Source organism: Orcinus orca, chromosome 6 (genome assembly GCF_937001465.1).
Source record: "Orcinus orca chromosome 6, mOrcOrc1.1, whole genome shotgun sequence".
Taxonomy (NCBI): domain Eukaryota; kingdom Metazoa; phylum Chordata; class Mammalia; order Artiodactyla; family Delphinidae; genus Orcinus; species Orcinus orca.
The window spans coordinates 105747405-105772379 of NC_064564.1; the positions used below are offsets into that span (position 1 = coordinate 105747405).

At 41.9% G+C, this 24975-nt stretch overlaps 1 protein-coding gene across 2 annotated transcripts in view; it reads right to left on the minus strand.

Moving 5' to 3' along the window:
* Window positions 1-24975, minus strand: part of BRINP1 (BMP/retinoic acid inducible neural specific 1) — a 183252-nt gene that overhangs the window by 101723 nt on the left and 56554 nt on the right. For both annotated transcript variants that reach the window (XM_049711018.1, XM_004269284.4), the window contains exon 2: window positions 24159-24426. In XM_049711018.1, the coding sequence (XP_049566975.1) occupies window positions 24159-24376 (218 nt within the window). In that variant the 5' untranslated portion in view covers window positions 24377-24426. The remainder of the gene's footprint in view (window positions 1-24158; window positions 24427-24975) is intronic.

A 24975-nucleotide genomic window follows, 5' to 3' on the forward strand; every position in this document is an offset into this window, starting at 1 on the left:
CTCTCCCTTTTGAGAGTATTCCATCATAAGAGAGACCCGGTTCCAAGGAACAGTTCTTGAATAGCATCCTTAACACATCATTGCAAGATGGAGTTTCCTCATTATCCCTACTCAGAGACAGCTCACATTTTTTACTTTTGTTCCACATAGTCTTCTGGGAGTAGATGACTCTCAATTTGAACCCCAGCTCTTCTCATCATTGTCTGTGTTACCTGGGGCAAATTCATTAACTTCTCTGAACCACATACACCTCACAGTAGAAACGGAATAGTCACATCTTTATGGTGGAGTAGGTACGATAATCTGACTGGTGACATACATCAGAACACTGAGCCTTCTACACTGAATTTTTTCCCTGCAGATCAGAGAAACAGGCATATAAATAAGGCAATATAAATGACCTAGGGAATCAAAATCTCAAAGGTTTCCAGGGTCATGGAAGTAATGTCTTAGTGGTGATGTTTGAACAGCATCCACATCTGACGACAGCAGCTGTGACACAGTTCCAGCCCACTGTTGATCTATACAAATGGTGACAAAAGTTTACCAGACTTATCTATGTTTCAAGAAAAAAACAGATATTTGGATTTTTCTCTGAAATCTTCCTTATTTGTTTGTTTGTTTATTTTTAAAGACAAAGGCCCAAACTTCTGTTTAAAAACTCACTATAGGCCAAGTAAAAGCACGTCTTGTCTTTGGACCAAGATTTATATATCACATATCCATACACAGAACAGATGGTAGGGGTAGTTGTTAAATGTCTGTTCTATTTGCATGCAAGGACTTCTTCCTACCATCCTTTTTTCTTCTCATCTCCCCTGAAGAGACTCATTTCAGGAGGACAAATGACTTCAACCTCATAGTCACTTTCTGTAAATAATTCACTGTGAATGATGCTGTCAGTACGTGACTCTTGGAGCCCAGATATATGAGGCAACAGTCACCACTCAGTCCTTTTTCTTCCCTTTTTTGGGAGTAACTTTACTGTATCTCAGACATAAACTGGTGACCTGATGCATGCAAAATACAGCGCTGAATGCTTTGGAGACAGAATGCATGACTAGAACTTGGGCCTTGACTTCAACAACCCATAGACTCCTTGTAATGAGAAAAAGTGGGGAAGAGTGGCAGAAACACAATATAGAAAGCAAAAGGATGTCTTTCAGCAGTATTGAATTAAGCAACATCCAATGAATGCCTACTATGTGTTATGCGTCAAGGGTGAAACAAAGGCTGGGAGTAATAGGTTTGGAGGAGAAAACTGGTAAATCTTAACAGGATCACACCATTTGTTGGTGATATCTTCAGTAAGGGGTGGGAAAGGCTTCTTACTCAATCTCATAGCCTCAGGATATAAGACAGTGCCTGGCACCCAGTAAGTGCTCAATAAAAAATATTTGAATCAATGAAAAGAGGTGAATGCATCAAAGAGGAGGTGTCATTGAAACAAAATCCTGAAGTCTGAACATAGTTTCAAAAGGCAGACGACGGAGAGGAAGGAGAGAGAGCAAAAGACCAGGATGAGAAGAAGCACAGAGGCAGGGCCCTGTGGATGAAATGCAGGGACTGATAAATAATTGGGTGTGGCTTTGCCCTTGTGAAGAAATACATAGTAAGGAAAAAACTGGAAAAAGAAGCTAACATATCTGGATTTTAAATCTGTGAGTACTGGAAGCCATTGAAGATAGAGAAGAGGAAAAAGTATGGTCTGATTTTTATTTTAGGAAATCAGTTATGTCTGGCTGTTCTCTGTAAGGGAGAGATCTAATTAAGAGACAACCTCAACTACGGGATTGAGAGAAGCTGATGGTGTGTATTAGGGAATGGAAATAAGAGGGCAGAAAGGATAAATCAGAAACAGTAGTGTTTGATGACCCATTTGATATGTGGAGAGTGAGAAGAGACACATCTCAGATCCTCCATTAAGCTGGCTGAGAAACCTCCTTAGGGATTTAACCTCATCCAGAGCCCCAACCACTACAGATAATGTCTGAAGAGGGCTGAGGAGCCCAACAGTTACTCATTCTAAGTTCTCATCAGCTTAGACACCTAGGAGAACCCATGCATTGGCCAATAACTCACTGACATGACTCAGAAGACTACGGTGTTTTCCATCCTTGACTGACCACGTGGCTTGGCACAATCCTTCCAGCTTCAACCTCCTGAACTGGATGATTTCTCACAAACTCCATTACAATCTGTTACTATCTCTTGCCTGGGGAATTCTGATAGCCTCTTTATGGGTCCAAGCTTTGCATTCTAGTGTCCCCTACTGGTCAATCCTACAATGATCTTTAACAAGTAAAACGCGAACTTCTGGTAAAGGTATCAGAACAATTATAAAATCCAGATAAGTTTTAAAAGAAAAACAACAACAACAACAATTTAAAAATAATGAAAAGCACCCCAAAGCAGAAAGAGACCAAAGGAGACTTTAACCATTAAAAACTACAGCTGAAAAATGTAAGAATGACAAGTCTATAGCTTTCCAGCCTGAGGGTGCTTCCCAACCCCAAGGCAATAAACAGTGGTGGAAATCTACAACCTCACAGGCTTGGAGCAGCATACAACAGAGGTCAGGAATAGAAGAACAGAAGAAAATCATAAGGGAGAGTCTTGGTAGCAGGAGAACTGCAAAAAGAGTGAAAACTAAATTCCTGAGTTAAAAACTCTGCCCAGGGCTTCCCTGGTGGCGCAGTGGTTGAGAGTCCGCCTGCCGATGCAGAGGACACGGGTTTGTGCCCCGGTCCGGGAAGATCCCACTATGCCGCGGAGCGGCTGGGCCCATGAGCCATGGCCGCTGAGCCTGCGCGTCCGGAGCCTGTGCTCCACAACAGGAGAGGCCACAACAGTGAGACACTCGTGTACAGCAAAAAAAAAAAAAAAAAAAAAAACTCTGCCCCAATCACTTGCTGGTGGCTAAACTACATATGGGTAGGAGAAGCTTCCTACCCAAAGAGAAGGCAGAGGAAAGAAAAAAATCTACCCATCAGCTATAGAACCGCATAGGAAAAAAAGCTCTGTGTTTGCTACTTTAAAAAAACTGAGTGCAGGGAATTCCCTGGCGGTGCAGTGATTAGGACTCTGTGCTTTCACTGACGAGGCCCTGGGTTCGATCCCTGGTCAGGGAACTAAGATCCTGCAAGCCCCACGGCACAGCCAGAAAACAAAAACAAAAATAAAAACAAAACAAAATAAAAACAACTACAACAAAAAACCTGACTGCATACCCTAAACGTGCATACTTTGGGTGCCAAAGGTTGAATCCTTATGGGATTGAAGTTTTAGAAGACAAAACTCAAGGTAGGAAGGTTAGCTGAAAGTTAAAGGGGTAGGGGGAATCTTTAGACATAAGAAAACCAAAGAAAGAGATACTCGAAATTGAATTATACTCTCTCCCCAAATGTTTGGCTGACCACAAAATTGCATAGGCACAGAAAAGACCTGCATGGGCCAAGCTGAAAAAGCAGCAGCTGGAAGTCATGAAAACAAAGTAGAGATATCAGTGCCTGCATCCTATGGCTGAGACAAATTCAGCAGCAATAAGTTCAGACAAGTTAAGTGCATACTAAGACAGCGGCAACAATAAATATTCAAAAAAATACAGCATACTCCAAAGACACTGTGTCATATCATTTACAATGTCCAGTTTTCAACCAAAAATTACTATACTTGCAAAGAAAAAAGGAAATCCATAAAAAGGAAAAAAAGGCAGACAATAGAAACTGACTTCAAATAAACTCTGAGGATTTACCAGACAAAAACTACAAAACAGCTGCTATAAATATGTTCAAAATACTATATATATATATATATATAAAGTATATATATTAAAGGAAATAAGAAAACATGAATAAACAGGAAAACACAACAGATGAGTGGAAACTATATATAAAAATGAAAAATTCTGGAGGAGAAAAACATAACAATTAACATTTTAAAGTTCATAACACAGGATCAACAGCATAATTGAGAGAGTAAAAAACCCCAGTAAATTTGAAGATAGAGCATAAGAAATTATACAACCAAATGAATAGAGAGAAAAAAGACTGAAGAAAATGAACTGTACCTTAGAGACATGACTGATAACAAGCAGTCCAACACATATGTAACAAGAGTCCCAAAAGAAAATAAGAGAAAGAATAGGGAAGACAAATATCTAGTGAAGTAATAGCTGAAAACTCCCCTAATTTGGTTAAAAACATTAACTTACATGAAGCAGGTAAAGCTCAAGCAGGATAAAAACAAAGGCCTCAATTAAAAACCCCACAGCTGGGGGCTTCCCTGGTGGCGCACTGGTTGAGAGTCCGCCTGCCGATGCAGGGGACACGGGTTCGTGCCCCGGTCTGGGAGGATCCCACATGCCGCGGAGCGGCTGGGCCCGTGAGCCATGGCCGCTGAGCCTGCGTGTCCGGAGCCTGTGCTCCGCAACGGGAGAGGCCACAACAGTGAGAGGACTGCGTACCGCAAAAAAACAAAACAAAAACCCACAGATTAAATATTTTCCTTCTCTAAATCAGTAACAAGGCAAGGATTTACATTTTCAACGCTTCTACTCAACATTTTACCAGAGGTTCTTGCCAGTGCAATAAGGCAAGACAAAGAAATAAAGGGCACACAGATTGGAAAAGGAGAAGTAACACTCTTCACAGATGATGTGATAGTGTATGTAGAAAAACCTGAGGAGTCTACAAAAAAGCTACCATAAGTAATCAGCGAAGGTGGAAAGGAGAAAACAATATGCAAAGTTCAATTATATTTCTAACACAGCAACAAAAATATTTAAAAGTAAAATAAAAATTAGATTTTAACTTGCAATATCTTTCAAAAACATGAAATACTAAGAGACACACTTAATGAAGTATTATGCACAATACTTGCACACTGGTAACTGCAATTTATTACTGAATAAAGTTAAATATCTAAATAAATGGAGCAATAAACCATGTTCATAAGTTAGAAGACTTGATGTTGTTAAGATGCCAGTACTCTCCAAATTTATATATAGATTCAACAAAGTCCCAATCAAAATTCCAACCAGTAGTTGGTAAAGTGTAATATTAGTGTAAGGAATATAATACAGTGTTCACACAGAAATGGTCAATTGATTTTTAAAAAATTTTTAAATTAATTTTTTATTGGAGTATAGTTGATTTACAATGTTTTGTTAGTTTCTGGTCAACTGATTTTTAAGAAAGATGTCAGTGCCATTTAATGGGAAAAGAAATGTATTTTCAACAAATAGAAATGGAAAAAAATGGATATTTATATTGGGAAAAAATAAACATTAACCCCTTACCTCACACCATACACAAAATTTAACTTGAAATGAATCATCCCAGATACCATGGGTCTACACGTAAGTATCTGATATTGGAAAAGACAGATCTCAGAGGCTCTTCTTACATATCTGACCAAGAGGGGTGGGCAGTGACACCTTGACTCATCTTTCTGTTTTCAGCTCATTGCAAGCTATTGCAGTTTACCTGTGCATGGTCAAGTGGGATCTGTGAATTCTTTACTCAGTATTAACTAAGCCAACACTCCTAAAATGGACAGTTAGCTTTGAAAGTTTCCTGCAAAGAAATTACCAACTGAAGATAAGACCAATAGCACAAGCAAAAGAAAATGGCAGAGCTGATATTTCTCCTATCGTTGGGGAAAGTACTTCAACAATCATGGCACAAAGTAAAAAAATCATAATGAAGCTATCATGTCTGTCAAGTTCCTTCCCCAAATTTAAAATAATTAAAAAGACTATTTGACATTAAAGTTTCCATCTATCCACAGTTGCTAATAATACACTGTTAAGTAACAATGAAAATAAATTTTTTAAAAATTTAACTGTTCTTATTTATTCCTTCATATCTTTTTAAATGTCTATAATAGTATAACAGTGAACATTACATAATAGTTCTTGTTTATAATATGTAAATGAACATAGAAAATAAGATAGAAAAAAGGAAGCTCAAATAGGGAAAAAGTACACGAACTGGAAGACATATACAAGTTGAGAGAGAGGGAGAATGGTGAGTAATTAGATATGAAAGTAGTATATCAAGGAGATTAAGAACACAGATTCTGGAGTCCTGAATCCTAGCCCGTCTACCTACTAACTGTAACCTTGGGCAAGTTATTAATTTCCCCCATTTATGATATGAGGCAATAGTCATAGGGTAGTAGAAGGATTACATGATATCATCCATGATAACACAGAATCTGAAACATGGTAAGCACTCAAATATTAGCAGTTACTATAATATTATTATTGTTTTCTTATTTTTACTATTACTATTACTGGATAAGAAAGAGAAATGACTCGAGAATACTGTCCAACCTTCCTTCTCACTGGGACCTCTGACTGATGCTGGTGCCATTATCTGAGACAGAGAACACAGGAAGAGAAGTAGATTGGTAAAGAAGGAGAAAAGTAAGGATTCTGAGATTTCATGAAAAAATCCAATGGAAATGTCCATTTGGCAGCTGCGTGAAAGGATTTTTGAGTCTGGAGCAGAGATGAAAGCTGAAAACAGATATTTTGGAGTTGCCGGAATGGAGGATAATGGAAGACAGGGGAGTGAGTGTGATTACCCAGGAGGAGTGGAAGGAAAAGCAGCAGTTGATTGACATCTGGAAGAGGAGCGGCTTAGGGGAAAGAGCCATAACACAGTAGGGGTGTCCCCTAGCCTGTTGATCAGACACTCAGCCCCTCCATTCATGCAACAGACTCCACATGAAAATCAGAAAAAGTGCTCTCTCCAGACAGGCCAATGTCAGGAAAGCATTCCTTGTAGGTGTAATTATGCAACCTTGGGTTGCCAAGGGTATCAAAGGTCGCTGAAGCCAATGTCCCACCTGTGTTTACATTCTCTTTAGGTCAGACTATGCTAAGTAGGATCGCTTTGGTGATGGAGAGTGACTGCCCCCTCAGTTCTATCAAGGTAGTCCCTCCCATCTTCTAGCAACTCTGACCATTAGAAACTTCTCAACTGCAAGATTGTCCTCTAGTAACCACTACTAATTCTCTCTCTGGTGCTAACCCATGAGGAACTTCTGATCCCCAGTGCAGCCTCTGTAGGCATAAGTTCACAAGCTTCCTGCACATAACAGATATTTGTCCAGTGTCAGGGGCCACTTTCTCTAGTTTTCTTTGAGAGACAGGCTTCCAAGTTAGTACTGAAAATCCAGCACCCAGTGAGTGACAAGCAGATGAGGAAGTTGAGACATCTGAAGATGTCTTTCACCTGGTCTTGTCTCCCAGAAGTAGGTGGGTGGTACTTAGCAAAAGAATAAGATCCAAAAAAAGGAAGTGAATTATAGAGAGGACTGAAATAGAACAGCATAATAGGTACAGCTATGTCTCTTCTCTCTACCATCCTCCATCAGCAGAAGACAAAAGGATCTCTACACTGAAGTGTGGTGAGTTGGTTGTTTTTTAATGATACCGCATCAATCTGCTCATTTTAAGAAAACAATCTTTAAAAAGTACTTTGTTCCCAGAGTCAGGAAATAATACTCCATGAGAGTTAATTTTCTGGAATCTTTAAGAAGCCGAGGGACCCACGGAACCACACCATGTAAGAACTGCATATACTCCATTTCTCCTTTCAAATATCACCTCTGGAATCCTTATGCATGTATAAGATGGAGTACTGCATGTTTGCAAAAATCTTCTCCATTCTCTCTTAAAAAGTATTGCCATCAACAGGAATGATGTTCCTAAACTGAGTCCCAGTGATAAGAAGGGGCTTATCAAACAAAAAGGAGCTGTGGGCGGACTTCCCTGGTGGTGCAGTGGTTAAGAATCCGCCTGCCAATTCAGGGGACACAGGTTCGAGCCCCGGTGTGGGAAGATCCCACATGCCGCGGGGCAACTAAGTCTGTGCGCCACAACTACTGAGCCTGCGTGCAACAACTACTGAAGCCCGCGGGCCTAGAGCCCATGCTTTGCAACAAGAGAAGCCACCGCAATGAGAAGCCCCCGCTCGCGGCAACTAGAGAACCCGCGCACAGCAACGAAGACTCAACGCAGCCAAAAATAAATTAATTTTTTTAAAAAAGGGAGCTATGGGACAGTTAAAATGAGCATTGAAAGATGTGTCGGAGGCTCAGAAGCAAGTCAGTGTCCCATCATTTACCAGGTATATCACACTAGACAAACTAGTTAGCTGCTTAAAGTTTTGCCTACCTCATCTTTAAAATGGGATATTACTACTCACTTGTTATGGGAAAGTGTCTTATGACTTTTAAAGCATTACATAGGGAAGGTATATTTCAACAGGAAAAAGAAGAATGGGAAAAGGAAAGAAAAAAAGGACATGAAGAAGGAGGAGAAATGAAATTGTGGAGTGTTAGAAAAGGAAAATTTGCTCCAGTCACAAGGTGATTCAATGTCAACAATGGAGTAGGACACAGGCTCCTTGAGTCCCAGAGCTGCTGTCACTTCACCCCCGCCTAGCACTCTGTAGAGCCAGGGGTTACAAGCACAGAGTCTGGAATCAGATTGTCTGGGTTTGAATCACAGTTATGCGACTTCCCAACTGTGTGACCTTGGGCAAAATACTTCTGTGAGCCTCCATTTCCTCATCTGTAACGTGGGATGAAAGGTAGTAGCTGTCACATGGGATTGTTGTGAGGATCAAATTACTTATTAAGGTTGTTAGGTTATTCAGCTATTAATATATTCAGTATCATGTCACACTAGCTCACTAGTTCCATTTTGTGTGTGCTTTGTTTTTCAACATTGTCTTGGTTCTGCAATGAACTCCAACTGGATTCTGTTTTGGAATTCTTCCCACTATCTTATTCACTTCAGCTCAACTTGAAACAGCAAGGGTGGGAGAGTTACATGGTAAGGAGGTGCCCCTTCCTGAACATTGTCTTTAGAAGCCCCTGCTCCCTAGTAGTCCCTTCCCTTGCCCTGACTACTGCTGCTACTACTACTACTATTAAATTTAAAAGCAGGTTGAGGGACTTCCCTGGTGGTCCAGTGGTTAAGACTCCAAGCTGCCACTGCAGCGGGCATGGGTTCGATCCCTGGTTGGGGGACTAAAATCCTGCAGGCTGCGCAGCATGGCCAAAAATTTAAATATCAAAATTAAAAAGAAACTAAAAGCAGGTTGAGCCGAAGCTGTTAGTGAGAACTCAGTGCTGTCTAAAGGAAATGCAATACAATCTACATTTCCCTTTTGCTGACAAGCATCCCAGGCCTGAGTGCCTCAGCGCTTTTTTTGTAAATCAAAAGAATATTGAACTCATTATGCTGAAGCACAAGTTATCCTTTCATCGGTCAATTTGTCTGGGTCAACTGTACTCGCGCATTTATTCGAGACGCCTAAAAGATAGTACATGTAACAGTCCGTCTCCAATACTACAGCTGCCATTCACTCTGTTATCCTAGAATGATATTCTGAAATCAGGCTATTCCAATGCACTGATTAGGTACCAAAGCACAATCTTGCATCAGAGCAGTGAAAGGAACCCAAAGCCAATCTGCCGGTGCCAGTAAACAGACACAATAGGGCCCACATTTACACGAAGGTGCAGGGTTTACTAAGCACATTTACTTCCTCTTCCCCTTTTGGGCATCACACTCTACATCTCTGTCAGGGACATAAAGATTGTAAGTTCCTCTTTAAGAAGGAGGAAATCGAGGCTCAGAGAGGCTAGACATTATTCAAAGATCTAATGGAGAAGGGACAAAGAATTGAATGCAAATCTTCTGTTACAGGTTTCTCCTCCACCCCATCCTCTGCGTTCATTTCTTCCTTGTGTTCAATAACTAAATTCCGAGGTATTCTCTCATGTTAATTGAACAGCATCTGATTTTCAAACTATGTCTTCACCCCAAGTCCTGTCTTTATCCCTAACATCCAATACCCTCAGCCTCTCAGTCTCTTGACCTACTTTATCTCAATGATCTTCACCCCTGCTCTCTTCCAGCATCCTACTTCCCCCCATGATGACTACTCAAATGTGTCAGCTCCCAAAGTTCCTCTAACTCTGACGCATTACGTTAAAACCTTCTAGTCTCCGACTTGTCTATCACAACACCTGCTCCCTACCTCTTTAAGACTGCTTGGCCCATGACCATCTTCTTTCCCTTTACCCGCTATCGACTCTCTTCACTTCCTTTTGGATTGACTGAGATCCAATGATCCATCCCTATATTTACCTTTGACCCATACCTGTAACTCCTTTACCCAATTGTCCTTCCATCTCATCCACTGGGCAAAGCCCACCCTGTCTGAACCCACATCCACTATCCATGGTCTTACCTCAAATTTTCAGTTCTTTGGGAGAATAATATCCCAGCTGCACAGACTACAACTGTTATAAAATGTGATCACAAACATGGTCAGAACCCTAACTTCTTCCTGGTGATCCTTTTATATTTCCTTAATCAGATCTTTCTACCATTCTTCAGATTAACTATTTCATAACATTGCATTTTTTTTTCTTTTTTTGCACTCCCAAGTACCCCCTTCCTCAGCAACTGGTTTCACATCCTACTTCACAAAGAGAACAGAAGCCATTGGAAGTCCCTTCAAATCACCAGGAGTGAAATCAACAGATCTATCTGCACCCACACCTCTTTCCCTTCCTTCTTCCTATTTCAGCTTAAAGGCATCCCTTCTTTTACCTCAATCTAAGCTCTTACCCTTTCCCTCCCTTCCCCTTCAGGAATCGCCTCATCAAAAATAACCCCCCTCTGCCCCTCAGCACCAGTCTCTCCCTCTCTTCACCTCACCTTCCCTCTTAGAAACCAAACAAAAACAACAAAAAAGCCTTCTTTTTATTTCACATCCCTGCTGCCTTTCAGAGCCACGCTTCTTAAAAAAATATATCTACTCTCTTGCTTCTCCCTTATTTTTCAACCCACTGCAATCTGGCTTCTGTCCCCAACATTCCATTTAAATAGTTCTTGCCAAGGTCAAGATTTTAAGTATAAAAGACTACTTTCAGTTCTTACCTTAAGTAAGATATCAGATTACCTTCTCTCTTAAATATTCATTTATTTTAGCTTCCATGGCACCAACTGTCCCTGATTTTGCTCCTTTCTACTGGCCATTCCTCAACTTCTCAATGTTTTTCTCTGCACGTGTTAAACAGGCTCTTCCATAAGTGAAGACTCCCAAGGGATGTTTTCAATTACCATTGGTAACCTGATGACTGTATTTTTTTTTTCAAGCACTCTCTTTTGAGGGTTAGAACCATTTATAAAACAACTACCTACCAAGTCTCTAACTGGATGTTCCAGGTAGTTTAAATTCAACATTTCCAAAGCCGCCTCAACATCTTCAGACACAAACAATGCCCCAAAAACCCTCCTGGCCTTCCAAGGCTCCCTGTCTTAATAAAAAGTAAAACCACCCACCAGTTGACCAAGTTAAAAATGTTCCCCCATTCTTTTTCCTATTTAACCTAGATCAAGTGATTCATCACTTAAATTATGACCTTGCTAAGTCCTTTGCAACTTGAGTCTTCCCTCTCTTTCAACATTCACATGCAAATACTGAGTCTTTGGTCTCCTTAAAGTATCTCAAGTTATGATTTTGTTTATATGACATTCTTGAAATGATGCAATTACAGAGATGGGAAACAAATTAGTGGCTGCCAGGGCTTAGGGATGATAGGGAAAAAGGAGACTTGTGACCCTAAGCAGATAGCACTAGGGAAATCTTTGAGGTGATGAAACTGTTCTGTATCTTGATTGTGGTGGTGGTTACATGAATCTACACATGCGATAACATAGCATAGACTATACACACACAGTGTACCAATCTCAGTGTCCTGGTTTTGATATTGTACTACAGTTATATAAGATGTAACTCTTGGGGGAAACCGGGTGAAGGGTACATGGGATCTCTCTATTAGGTCTCTGCAACTTCTTGCCAATCTATAATAATTTTAAATTTTAAAAAATTAAAAAAAACATATCTCAAATCCCCATCAATGCTACTTTACTCCAAGATACTCTCCTTTCTCATGTGGGTCACTGCTATAGCATTCTATTTTCTTGCCATACATTTTTGCACTCTCTCCCAACTTTCCCCCATCAGTGCATTCTCTCCATTTTAGCAGAAGTGATCTTTCTAAGATGACAACCTGAACATGCTTTGCCACTGGGCAAAATCCTCTAAATCCCTATTGTCCTTAGAACCTGGTTCCTAAATTGTGTGCTGAGATGCTGCAAAGTACCATAGCAAGCCACAGGAGCACAGTGGGATATTTTTAATGTTTAAGCAAAATGAGGGATACTTGCTATTCATTGGGTATCACGAAAACTACTACCCTGAGGTAGTTCACAGTTTCAACGTGAAAACACACTACATGTCTTTCAATAACAGCATATCTTTGCTAAGGTGGGTTTTTGGCAGTTAGTACAATTATAAAACTGCAGAAAAATTAACAAGGAACCAGAAAGGAAGGTGGCTGTATCGAATTGCAAGGGTTGAGCAGTAGTAACTGTGGTTATTTAAGGATAAAATAAAGATATTGTTTTTCCTTAGATTCACATGTATTATTTTCCAAATGGCTACTAAACTTTTGGGGACATAAATACTTCATTAAGTTGTTTGTACTTACGTACTTAATAAACAGAATTATTAGTATTTCTCTGACCTTGGGAAATAAAATCACTGAGACTTTAAGAGCATCTTGAAATGAGAAAGTGTGGGAGCCATCACCTCAGGGTAAAGTTCAAAGGCTTTTATATAACATTCACAGGGCGTCGTGACCTGAACCCCTTCTGATTTCTCTGGCCTGCATGCTAACATTTTCTCTGCCTATCACTCACAATGAGTTATCTGCAGGTCCCAGAACAAGTCTACCCCTTTACAGATACCCCCTCAAAACACACACACACACACACACACACACACACACACACACACACAGCGCTAACTTCCTTTGCCTAACTCCCACCGTCCAGATCTGAGAAAAATTTTTTCTTCTTTAAAGGCTTTCTTAATCTTGCAAGGTCAGCTTCAGCACCCTTCCTTCACACTAATACTGCATTTTATACTTCTTTCCCTGCACTCCTCATACGAGGTAGCATTGTGGTTGCTTATATATTGTCTGTTTCTCCCCAGCTACATTCGGTGCTCTTGAGACCACAGATCAGTAACACTTTGGTGTCAGCAGAGGCTAACATAGTCCCTGCCCATGGTAGGGATTCAACAAATCCTTGCCGAACTCATGCACAGGTGAGCAGTTCCTTACCAAATGAGACAATCCCAAACCATTTAGCAGTGCAGAGACTTCCATATCATTTATATTCACCTCCTTTTTTCTCGCACAAACCACCCTCCCCCATCAACGTGGTATAAAGCCGGGTGTCATACTAGAGTCACAGAGAGCTTGTCACAAGCACTCAGGGATGGAGGCTGCTGGCCTTCTGTCAACAACAAGGCTGCAATTTGAGAAAAAGCAGAGTGACCCTCACCACTGTACACACCCCATCCTGAAATGCTGCTGACTACTGTGAAGGGGCTGAGGTGGGAAGCCATCTCTGGGGGCCCAGCGTCTCCCGAGCAACACACATCAAAGACAACCTGGCAGGCACCGAGATGAGAGGTCGCAGACTGCTCCTGCCACCTGGGCTGATTAATAAATTAGACGCTTGCAAATCATGGGACGTGCACTGTTTACAGGAATCAATGCGTGCTGATTGCTTAAGGATGCTTTGCCAGTGTGCAGACCTCTGGATTCCTGCCACATGTGTCACAGGGCATCAGCAATCTTCCTCTCTCTTGTCCTCTTTCTGTGTTTTCCTCCAGATAAGTGTCCTCTTAATATGAGACTGGAGTTATACTGCCTTCCTAGAGCACCTGGGCTACAGTGCACACAGGTCAAGCACCCCTCTTGTGGTTGGAGGTCTCCCGCAAGCTTTCGCAGAGTTCTTAGGGATGAATTTGCAGGTAGGGGTGTTTCAAATACAAATGGGTAACTTGTTTTAGTTACTGGTCCTCAAGCACTTGCTCTCTGCTAAGTGGGATTATACCTGGCAGAGCCAGGATTCAAACCAAGGTCTGCCTGAGCCTAAAGACTTGCTCTTCATCACTAAACTTTAGCGGCTGTGTTATTAGGGTTCACATCAGCTTAGCTACTGACTTGTGGCTGGAAGTTTCCATCAAGGTTTGCAGAGACAAGTCAGGTGCAGATAAAGGGTGGGATGCAAAGCCTTCCTCCAAGCTAGTCTGGGAATCCACTGCTAATGAGACCTAGTAATTCTCATGCCCAGAAGGAAGGCCTTGAGAGATAAGGAAATAGCCTGGAGGCAGAAGCCTGGGCATTCTGGTTCCTTTCTTAAGAGACACAAAAGTATCCGGTGGCTGTAGAACTCTCCATAAAAGAATGCATCCTGCCACAGGGTGCCTAGAATGGAACTAGGGCAGGTAAGCCCGGATGCAGCCCAGGAAGGGAGCTGCCTGACAGGTAGGTCCCAAGCAGCTTTGTTGGTGGACCTGAGTGGTACTCGGGAGTTAATGAATTCCATCTTTATAGCCTTTGTCTTGGCTCCAGTGTCTCCTTCCTCTCCCTTGAATTACTGCCACGGCTTTCTAACCCTTCTCTCTCATTCCCTTCCACGCATGCCTCACGCTGCAGCCAGAGCAATATTTCTAAATGTATATCGGCCCATGCCAGTCTCACGTTTCAAACCCTTCACTGTTTTCCTGTCACCTCTATCAGACAAGGAACAGGTTCTAACCTGAACCCACAGCAAACTCTGCTTCTCAAACATGGCGCAATTTTCCTCTGAGCAAAAACGTAACCACAACATAGCCTCAAAGTCAGTGTTTTTCAAACTGCAAGGTCTACCCCGTTAGTGGAGGCTGAAATCAATGAAGTTGGTAGACACCAGTATTTTAAAAAATAAATGAATCAGAAAGGAATAGGTTATATTAGAACAGTATAGAGTAGAAAATATCAAGATGCATCACATGGAGTAAGGTTAAGTATTTTTTGCATGAGTTTTCATTTCAATTACATATCTTCTTATCTCTAGGCTTATTGAGTGTCCTGAAATGTATTTCTTAGCATAAGTGAGGTCAAGAAATGTAAAAATGAAACAAACAAAAAACCCCACTGTTCTAAAGAGAAATGTACTAGTACCCTGACAATTAACTGGAGTTTGAAGGTTGTTTGAAATCAATTTGCCTTCCTAAATTCCTTTCACTGTTGGCTCCAAGCTGCCATCCAGCCTTATTTCCTATCATCACTGCAGTAGGACCACCCCATTGGTGGAGGAAACATTCCAAGATGCCCAGTGGATGCCTGAAACCATGGATAGTACTGAACACTATGTATACCATATGTTTTTCCTATATATACATACTTTTGATAAAGTTTGATACATAAATTAGGCATAGTAAGAATTTAACAACAGTAACTAATAATAAAATAGAACAATTACAACAATATACTGTAAAAGTTATGTGAATGTGGTCTCTCCCCCTCACCTTTCTTTCTCTATAAATACCTTATGATAAAAATGTAATGCCTTTTCCACCTTAACTAAGCCCTTATCATGCACTTTGGCCATAACTTTTGCAGTCTGAGGTGTGACAGCAAAGCTAGCATGAATTTGTTTCCTTCTTCACAATCTCACAGAAGATTCATTCTTACCATAGAGCTTAGCAACCTCAGCATATAAGTGTTTTTCCTTCCTTATTAAGTTGAGAGATTTCACCTTTTCACTTAAAGGAAGCGCTTCACCGTTTCTCTATGGCCCATTTGAATTGTCAGCACCACTACTCTGGCACTTTGGGGCTATTACTAAGTAAAACAAGAGCTACTTGAACATAAGCATTGAGATCCCAAGACAGTTGATCTGAAAACCAAAACCGAGACGGCTACTGATTAACAGGAGGGGATACACTGGACAAAGGGATGATTCGGGACCTGGGAGGGGCGGAGCTGGACAGTACAAGATTTCATCACACTACTCAGAATGGTGTGCAATTTAAAACTTTTGAGTGGTTTATTTCTGGAATTTTCCATGTAATATTTTTGGACAGCAGTTGATTGTAACTGAAACCGCAGAACATGAAACCTTGGCTAAGAGGGGACTACTATACTACTCAAAATACACACACACACACACACACACATACACACACACACACACACACAGAGTTCCAGGATTTCTTCTGCCTCTTTGCCTTTGCAGGCACTACCTCCCTTTATCTGGGCTGCTTTTTCCCCCACTGCCTTCTCATAAAATCCTAATCCTCCTTAAAGACTGAGTCAAATACCCCTCCCTCTAGGATGCCTCCCTAGATTTGTCTTTTCCCCCCATCGTTCCCCACATTCATGATCCCAATGCCAAGGGTAGTTCCCATCCCCACCACAAACACAGCACCCAGCGTATTGATCAATCAGGGAACTGAGCCTATGGCACTGTGGTTATCTGCCCATCAGTTGGTTTTCCCCAAGACACTTTGAATTCCTTGAGGTCAGGGATCCAGTCTTTCCTCTCGTAACTCCAAGGAACTGTCGTAGTGACTGGTCAGTAGGAATTCGGAGATCAGTAAACATTTTTCAAATGAATGAATGAGTGGCAGGTGCTCCAGATCACAGATCGGGTCCCTTTCTTTCTTCCTCAGCCAAGATTTGGGGCATAGAGTCTGAAGCTCCAAGGGCTTGTCTTCATTCTCCTCCTGATTTCCCCAGTCATAACAATCACCATATCTTATTATGTCCGTTTTAAGACCCCGTGTCAGTCTGCCCTTTGGAGGGAGGTGTGCGAAAGCCAGTCCATTTTCAGACATGGCTCCTGACTAAAGCTGAACAATTGCTCTGCAGAGATTGCAGCAAACTAAGCTTAGCAGCTCACAGAAGCCAGTTTGGTAATGGAATGGGAGCAAAGAGGTAAAGTACTGCAAAGGTACCAATTTGGCAGCAATAAAGCTATTGGGCTTAGAAGTGGAAGATCAATTTTAAATAATCAACACAGAAGATTATCTCTGAATTGACATCAAGTGGCCCGGGAGATGTTTGCTGACTATCCCTCCCCATCCCTCTCTATTCACGGACAGCTTGATCCAAAACTTGGATTGAATGAGGGATAAGGTAGGGGCAAGGGCACAGGGTATTGATTCTCACCAGTGATGCCAACCTCTATGTGGCTGAAATTGACAATGACAAACGTGGGACACCGTCCCAGTCTCATCTTCTTTTGAGCCCACTTAAAGAAAAAAAAAAAAGTATCCCTTAATGCACTTTGCCCAAGCTGGTTTTTTATGACTCAGGCCATGTGTATCTGAACCTAACAGTGGGTGCCTAAACATCTTACCTCCTATAGAATACTATAGTCAGATGAGAAACTCACCAAATCTCCCAGAACTCCTGGAGGAACGGAGGCTGGTTATTTCTGGGGTAGAAAACTAGTTTCTCTTAAGTGCTACTTCTCTGCAGCAGGAAGCAAAAATCAATTCACCTTCCTTAACGCATCAGCTGCCACCCTGATGTGAGGGCATGTCTGAAAAGATGGAAAATCCCTTCCCCTTTGGTCCTGCAGCCAGATTGTTTTGGGAACCCAGACACTGCACTGGCACCTACACTTCATTCCAACTCAAACTCATGAGGACCAAACTCTAAAACCATTTTTTCTAATATCCTTCCCAACCATCCCTTTTCCTTTTTTCCTAAAATCCTTGCTTTAGAGCAAAGGTGCTCAACCTCTATGCTACTGGCATTGTGAGCCAGATAATTCCTTGCTGCAGAGGGCTGTCTCTGCATTGTAGGGTGTTCAGCTGTATCCCTGATCCCTGGCTTCTATCCACCAGATGCCAGGAGCAAACCGCCTCCCCACAACCAACTGTGACAACCAAAAATGCCCCCTGACATTTCTAAATGTCCCATTAGGAAGCAAAATCACCGCTAGGTTGGTGGTTCTCATGTCTATCCTAGACCAACTACAAATCCAAATATCTGAGGAAGGACCCAGGCGTCGGAATTGTTTAAAAGCTTTGCAGGTGATTCTGACGTGCAGCCACTTCTTTGCATATTAAACCAAGGTTTCACCTTCCTCTGTAACTATGGCTCTGGCCTCTGTTGAAGTTTTCATCCCCATACCCACAGGGTGAAATGCCAAATTTAGGAATAAGAAATAGTAGTGCAGAAATTTAAGAAATGAGGAGGAGGAGGAAAAAAAGATAAGGTTATTACTGGTGACAGAAAACTGAAGCTGTTAATTCCATTTCTTTGAATTATAAACCAGGAAGTAGATTTAGATCAAAGTGTTCCAAGCAAAATCCCAACAGGTAGGGTGGCTTCCTCAGCCAGGGGCCAGCTCCCCAAGTGGAAGCGGTGTCTTTTCAGATCACTTTGACACAGGCTGGCATCCAAAGAAGCAACACTCAAGCTGCCAAAGCCAGGTAGAGCCAGTGCCTCCTGAAGCCTGCTCATCCGAATTCTGATCTCTCTGAGAAAAAGAGGTGGTAGGGTCAAAGAGGTTTGCTTAAACATTGTTAAACAGTCTAGGAAAGACCTTGAAAAGCCCTGCGGTAAGGAAGCCTGTATAACTTTTCTTGGTTTTCCAAACAAATATATGTCATTTGGGAGGCAATATAGCATGGTTACACATGCAGACTCTGGAATCTGCTCGTTTGTGATACAGTCTACTCTACCATGAAGTAGCTCTTTCCTTGGGCAAGCTATGTAAATGGGGGTGATAACAATACCTAAGCACAGGATTATTATAAGGACCAAAATCTGTTGCAGTAATTTAGACACTGTGTGTCCATGCTAGACGCTTGGTAATCTTTCAACGTTAGCAACTGACTTATCCTTATTACTGTTTTTATTATTATTTATTTGACTATGGGATTTTTTTTTCTAGAAATGCCTTTTAACATCGCACTGAACTCCAGCTCCATGTGAGATACTTTAAGAAATGCTGATTTAGACTAATTTGAGCCACACTAATAGAAATACAACCCTTGCACCATGTGATATCAAGATTCTATCTGGAAGCCAGAGGTTGCGGGGGGGGGGGGGTTCTCCTTTCAAGTTCAACCACAGCATCCTGAATGGTGGACTTCACCCTCACCACCCAAGTCTGTAAGCTCCTCGAAGCAGGGACCTGTCTACCTTATATATCATCAATTCCCCAGTGCACAGCAACTGACAAACCTAAGCACCCAATATACACTTTTTTAAAAAAATCAATTAATTTATGTTTAACATCTTTATTGGAGTATAACTGCTTTACATTGTTGTGTTCGTTGCTGCTGTATAACAAAGTGAATCAGTTATACATATACATATGTCCCCATATCCCCTCCCTCTTGCACCTCCCTCCCACCCTCCCTATCCCACCCCTGTAGGTGGTCACAAAGCACTGAGCTGATCTCCCTGTGCTATGCGGCTGCTTCCCACTATCTATTTTACATTTGGTAGTGTATATATGACCATGCCACTCTCTCACTTCGTCACAGCTTACCTTTCCCCCTCCCTGTGTCCTCAAGTCCATTCTCTACATCTGTGTCTTTATTCCTGTCCTGCCCCTAGGTACTTCAGACCCTTTTTTTTTTGGATTCCATATATACGTGTTAGCATACGGTATTTGTTTTTCTCTTTCTGACTTACTTCACTCTGTATGACAGCCTCTAGGTCCATCCACCTCCCTACAAATGACCCAATTTCGTTTCTTTTTAATGGCTGAGTAATATTCCATTGTACATATGTGCCACATCTTCTCTATCCATTCATCAGTCGATGGACACTTAGGTTGCTTCCATGTCCTGGCTCTTATAAATAGTGCTGCAATGAACATTTTGGTACATGACTCTTTTTGAATTACGGTTTTCTCAGGGTATATGCCCAGTAGTGGAATTGCTGAGTCATATGTTAGTTCTGTTTTTAGTTTTTTAAGGAAACTCGATACTGTTCTCCATAGTGGCTGTATCAATTTACATTCGCCCCAACAGTGCAAGAGGGGTCCCTTTTCTCCACACCCTCTCCAGCATTTCCAATATATACTCCTGAATGATTTTTGGACAAGGGTCACATCTCATTCATCTCAGCAGAATCATCCACCCAGCCCCAGCCCCAGCCCCATTCATTTAGTGAAGTATCTTTGCCACAAAACCTACAAAAGATATTTTTGTGAAACACACGAAGGAACCATCAAGATGGTGGATTAGAACAAAGATTTATGCAACTCTGATAAATGTGCAAGATGGTTAGGCAATCAGACATGGTTTACCAAGATTTGATTTACATTCAACTTTTAGGTACTTATTTAAGGCTCAAAGGAAGGTGCACCATAAGCCACAAACCACTTGCTCTGAAACCTGTAGGGAAAACCACTCAATATGAAACCACGTCTTGTGGCACAGTGACCACCATTATCAGTGCCCACCACCCCCCTCCCCGGCCTGACTCTCCAAAACCAAAGCTTAACAAAGGGTACCACAATCCTCCTTTTAAATCTACCTCTGAAATAACTGCCAAATTTACGGCAACTACTGATGATCTCAAAGTCAGGAAAAGAGAAACAGAAAAACAAAACACAAAAAGGCAGCGGGAACACAGGAAACACCCTTTGGACCAAACTGACTTTTAAAATACCACAAGAAGAAAAGAAATCATTTCTAGCAATACCATCAGCTGTCTGAGGTCAAGGAGGGAACGGCTCCTGCAAAATTCCAAGCTCTCCATGATTGACAGCTAAACTATTTCTTGCCACGGCGGCTACACAAGACATTTAATATTATGTCCATTTTACAGATGAGGAAACTAAGTCACAGAGAGGTTGCAACTTGTCCGTGGTCAGCGGAAGTCTCTGGGTATTTGGTCATACACCAGGTAACTAAGAACTAAGAGAGGGTTATGACAACATAGAGTTAAGGGCTCACGTTGTGGAATCTCAGAGGCCTGCTTTTATTCCCAGCTCTGCCACATCCCAGATGTGTGATGTGGACAATCTCCTTCACCTCTTGATGCCCGAGTTTTCTCATTCGTAATATGGGCAATACTAGTATCTCCCTCACAGACTATTTAACGACTAATATGTGTATGGGCTTACCAGAAATTGAAACTAAATGATTCTATTAGAATGATGATTTCGAACCTTAATAAAAAAATTTTCCAGAGATAAGAAAATTTAAATTTGCAAAGCATCTCACACCAAGTTAATCTCATTTGACCTTGTAGGTGGGACAGACATCACTGTCCCTTTCTAGAGAAGAGAATATTGAGTATCTGAGCGGTTACTTATTCATACCTCTCTGTGGAATGATAATTGTTTGCTTATTCACTCTTTTTTCCCTCCATCTTCCACCCCACCTCTGAGCTTGGTGAAAGAGGGGATGGACCTTGCAGGTTGTGGGGGTGTGTGTGTGTGTGTATGTGTGCGAGCTTTGTTGTTTTCTTTTGGTCATCTCTGTATTACCGAATCATAGCACGGCTTACAGTACATGATTGGTGTTAAATTCTAAAGCACTGGATGTACGCTTGAGTGAATGATGCATGAATATATTTGCCCAGGATGAGGAAGCTAGTAAGCAGCCCAAAATAAACACCACCTGAGTCTGCAGACTCAAAGTCCAGAGTCCTCTCCGATATCCCATGCTGTATTTCCAAATGACAATATTTCATGGAATCACAGACTTTCAGAGAAGGGAAGGACCTTGGAGACCATCTTAGCGAACATTCCCCTTCCGCAGATGAGAAAACAGGAGCTCAGAGAAGTCCCACTACTTGGCCTAAATCACACAGTGGGGAGGTGAGCGGACTGAGCCAGGACCCTGGTTCTCTGCCTCCAGGATCAAGGATGCTGTCCCTGTACCCAGGCAGATTCAAGTTCAGAAAACTCCCCCAGCCTCCACACATCAGCTCAGACTTAGGAGTGACAGAGCACGAACCTCGTGCACCCAGACTACTGTTTGTGCACAGTTTATTGCTCAGCGTGTGAAGCAACAGGAGAGAGGACTTCTGCTGGGATTTAATTTGAAAGGTTCTCATCATTGCCAGTGGCACAAACTCCCCACCACGACTCTATGAGCTGAAGCCAGCCTCTGCCTGCATATGAATGAGGACAGAGATGGCCTTAACCCACTTAAGTGAGGAGAGCAGACTTCTTCCCAGTTTCTGAAGCTCCCAGATCACCCTGGGCTCTAGCCTGGATTCGAGGGTTGGGGGCACTGGCCGAAGCTTGAGGTCTAGGACATTTCAGAAAGGCTGGCTCTGTAGATAATATGGTGCATGCTGGTAGTAAAGCCTTTCTTTCATGATGCAAATGTCAAGTTTCTAATGTGCTATGTCCATGTTAGCACACAGGAAGACACACTTCGAATCACCTGTGGACATGCTTTAGCGTTTCAACAAAGTAGTGAAGAGAAGGCGTCAATGGACAACAGCCCTGGAGGGCACATCCTTGTTGGCTTTTGCTCTGGTCTGAACCTGGCCTAGATGAGCACACCCATCTCTGGGTACCTATTTGCATGTGTGTCCAGGTGAAGATTACAACAGGAGCCACACCTAATCTTTCACACAATAGGTCCCAAATCAATGTTTATGATCTTCCAATTATGCCTATCCTGCACTTTCTCTTTTGTAGCACTTATACCGTGTGTGTGTGTGTTTAATTAATGTACTGCTATGGGAGCAAGGACCATGTTTGTTTTACTCGCCATCGTGTCATCTGCCTTAAACACAGTGCTGGGCCTCTAGCTGGTGCTTAATAATTATTTGAGGATTAAATAAAGGAAGGAAGGAGTAACTAGATGACCAGGGGCCTGACTTCTGGATTAAACTCCATCATTTAATTAACCATGTGACCTTGGTTAAATCTTCTATTTAATTTTAGAGCTGGAAAGGATCTTACAAATCAGCTTGTTGGATGACTGCAAACTTTTGTTTTAGCAGTGGAATCCCAGGAAGAGCATAGGTGAAATATGAACACAGAAGCAGATGCAAACTTTCTTTTGTATAAGGGCCAACTTTCAAACTTGGATTTGACTGTTCAGCACAGAATCACAGGCATCTGCAGCTGGTAGCAAATTCATGAATCATCCATCCCTAGGTCCACAATGTCACACAGCGTGCAAAGGAGATATGCCCATTTTCATGTCAAATACACAGAAGACATAAGATCTGAATTCACGGCTTCCCAGCTGCAGGTTAGGATTGTTTCCTCCGCCATGCTTCCTCGTCTCCTATTTCAGTTGGCCCAGAAGTGTTCCTTGACCTTAAGACGAAGCTTAAGCTGTCTTAGAGAGAGCTCTAGAGAGTTTTTTGCATTCTCCAATTTACTTAAGTCCACATTTTTCGTGTCCTTATGATACAAGGCAGAACAAAAATCACTCTGGGGATCCAGAAATGAATTATATATAAGTCTTGGCCTCACAGAGTTTCCAGTAAGGTGAAAGAGAAATATAAGAATGGTATTTCTCCAAATGGTTGACAACTAAAGAGGTGTAAGTGTAGAGAGCTGTGGAAATATCAAAGAGAGGTGATCAAGTAGGGTGGGGAGAGTCCAAGATGGTTTCTTAGACTCTCAAAGAGGAAGAATCTGGGGCTAAGTCCTTTTGGGATGATTAGGATTCCCAAAGGCCAAAGACCAGTTCGGACTTGCTCAAGAAAGAGGTATTCACTGAGAGTCCCTACTTGTTTCCAAATGTGTGAATATGTCTGGGTAGGATATTTGCTCTATTAATAGCATCTGCAAAACAACACAGCCTACACCTGATGGAACTGACTAAAAACACTGTCTGTGACTATGCATGCAGATAAACCAGGGCTTGAATCCCAGTCCCACCACTCACAGACTGTGTGACTTTGGACAAGTTATTTCACCTAGCAGAAGCCCAGTTACCCCTTCTATAAAGTGGAGAAAACAAATAGATGCTATCTCTGATGTTACTGTAAGGTTTAATGAGATAGTTTACAAAGTACTATGCCCAGCACACAGTAGTAAGTACTCAAAAAATACTAGCTATTCTCACTCACCATTGCTAATCTCTTGCACAATGTAATAAATTAAATAGATGGATAAATGAATAAATAAATAGATAAATTAATAATGAAAAAGTGCATAACAGACTTGGCTCAGACACTCCTCCATACAGCGAGGCCCATGCCAATGTGTGGCCCCCCAAAAGCACTCAGTGAATGAAAAGCAAAGGCAAGCTTAGCCCAGCTCTTACCTGTATATTTTATATCTGGTTGTAAATCCTTGACGGTGTCTTTCCACAAAGGATAGGTAGCTCCTGGAGTGGTGGAAAGGCCCCCTGTCTGAAATAAGCCAATCAAATTCCTTGGAGACATGTTGGTCTGTCCCAGCTGGTTCCTGGTGGGAGGGCTGCACTGAGATACGGCCCCATACAAACAGGAAGTAGAGGAGCTCAACAAACCTCCAGTTCATGCTTTTCTGCCGGCCTTTTTCCTCTCATTCTTGCTCCATTCTGTGGAGTCCTATGAAGAAAAGAATAAAAAAGAGAGAGAAAGAAAGAGGAAACAAAAGAGGGAGAGAGGAAAGGGGGGAGGGTGAAGCAAAATAAAAGGAAGAGAGAGAGAGAGAGACAAAGGAAAAATTTTTTAAATGCTCTTAACACATCATCATAATCCTTTACATCAGTAGAGTGTGTCAGGGTTTACAAAAATCAGTGCAGTTTCTGGTTAAGAGCGTGGCATCTATGGACATCTGGGCTTGCATTCCTGCTTTGTTGTTCACATGTTCTGTGAACACGCATGAACACGTACAAACTGCTGAATCTCTTAGGGATGCAGTTTCCTCATCCGTAAAACAGAGGACGGGCTTAAGCGCCTGTATCTTGGCACCTGGCACATCATAGGTATTCAAGGCATAAGTGTTGAAAGAGTGAAATGAATGAATGCAGAAACAGAGTCTCCTACAGCCAGGAAGGAACTTGGAGATAGAACTCCAGTATCCATCCCACCCGCTATCTTCACAAACAACCTGAATCTCACAGCAGGGACTCGGTGAAGGAGAATCCCTTTCTC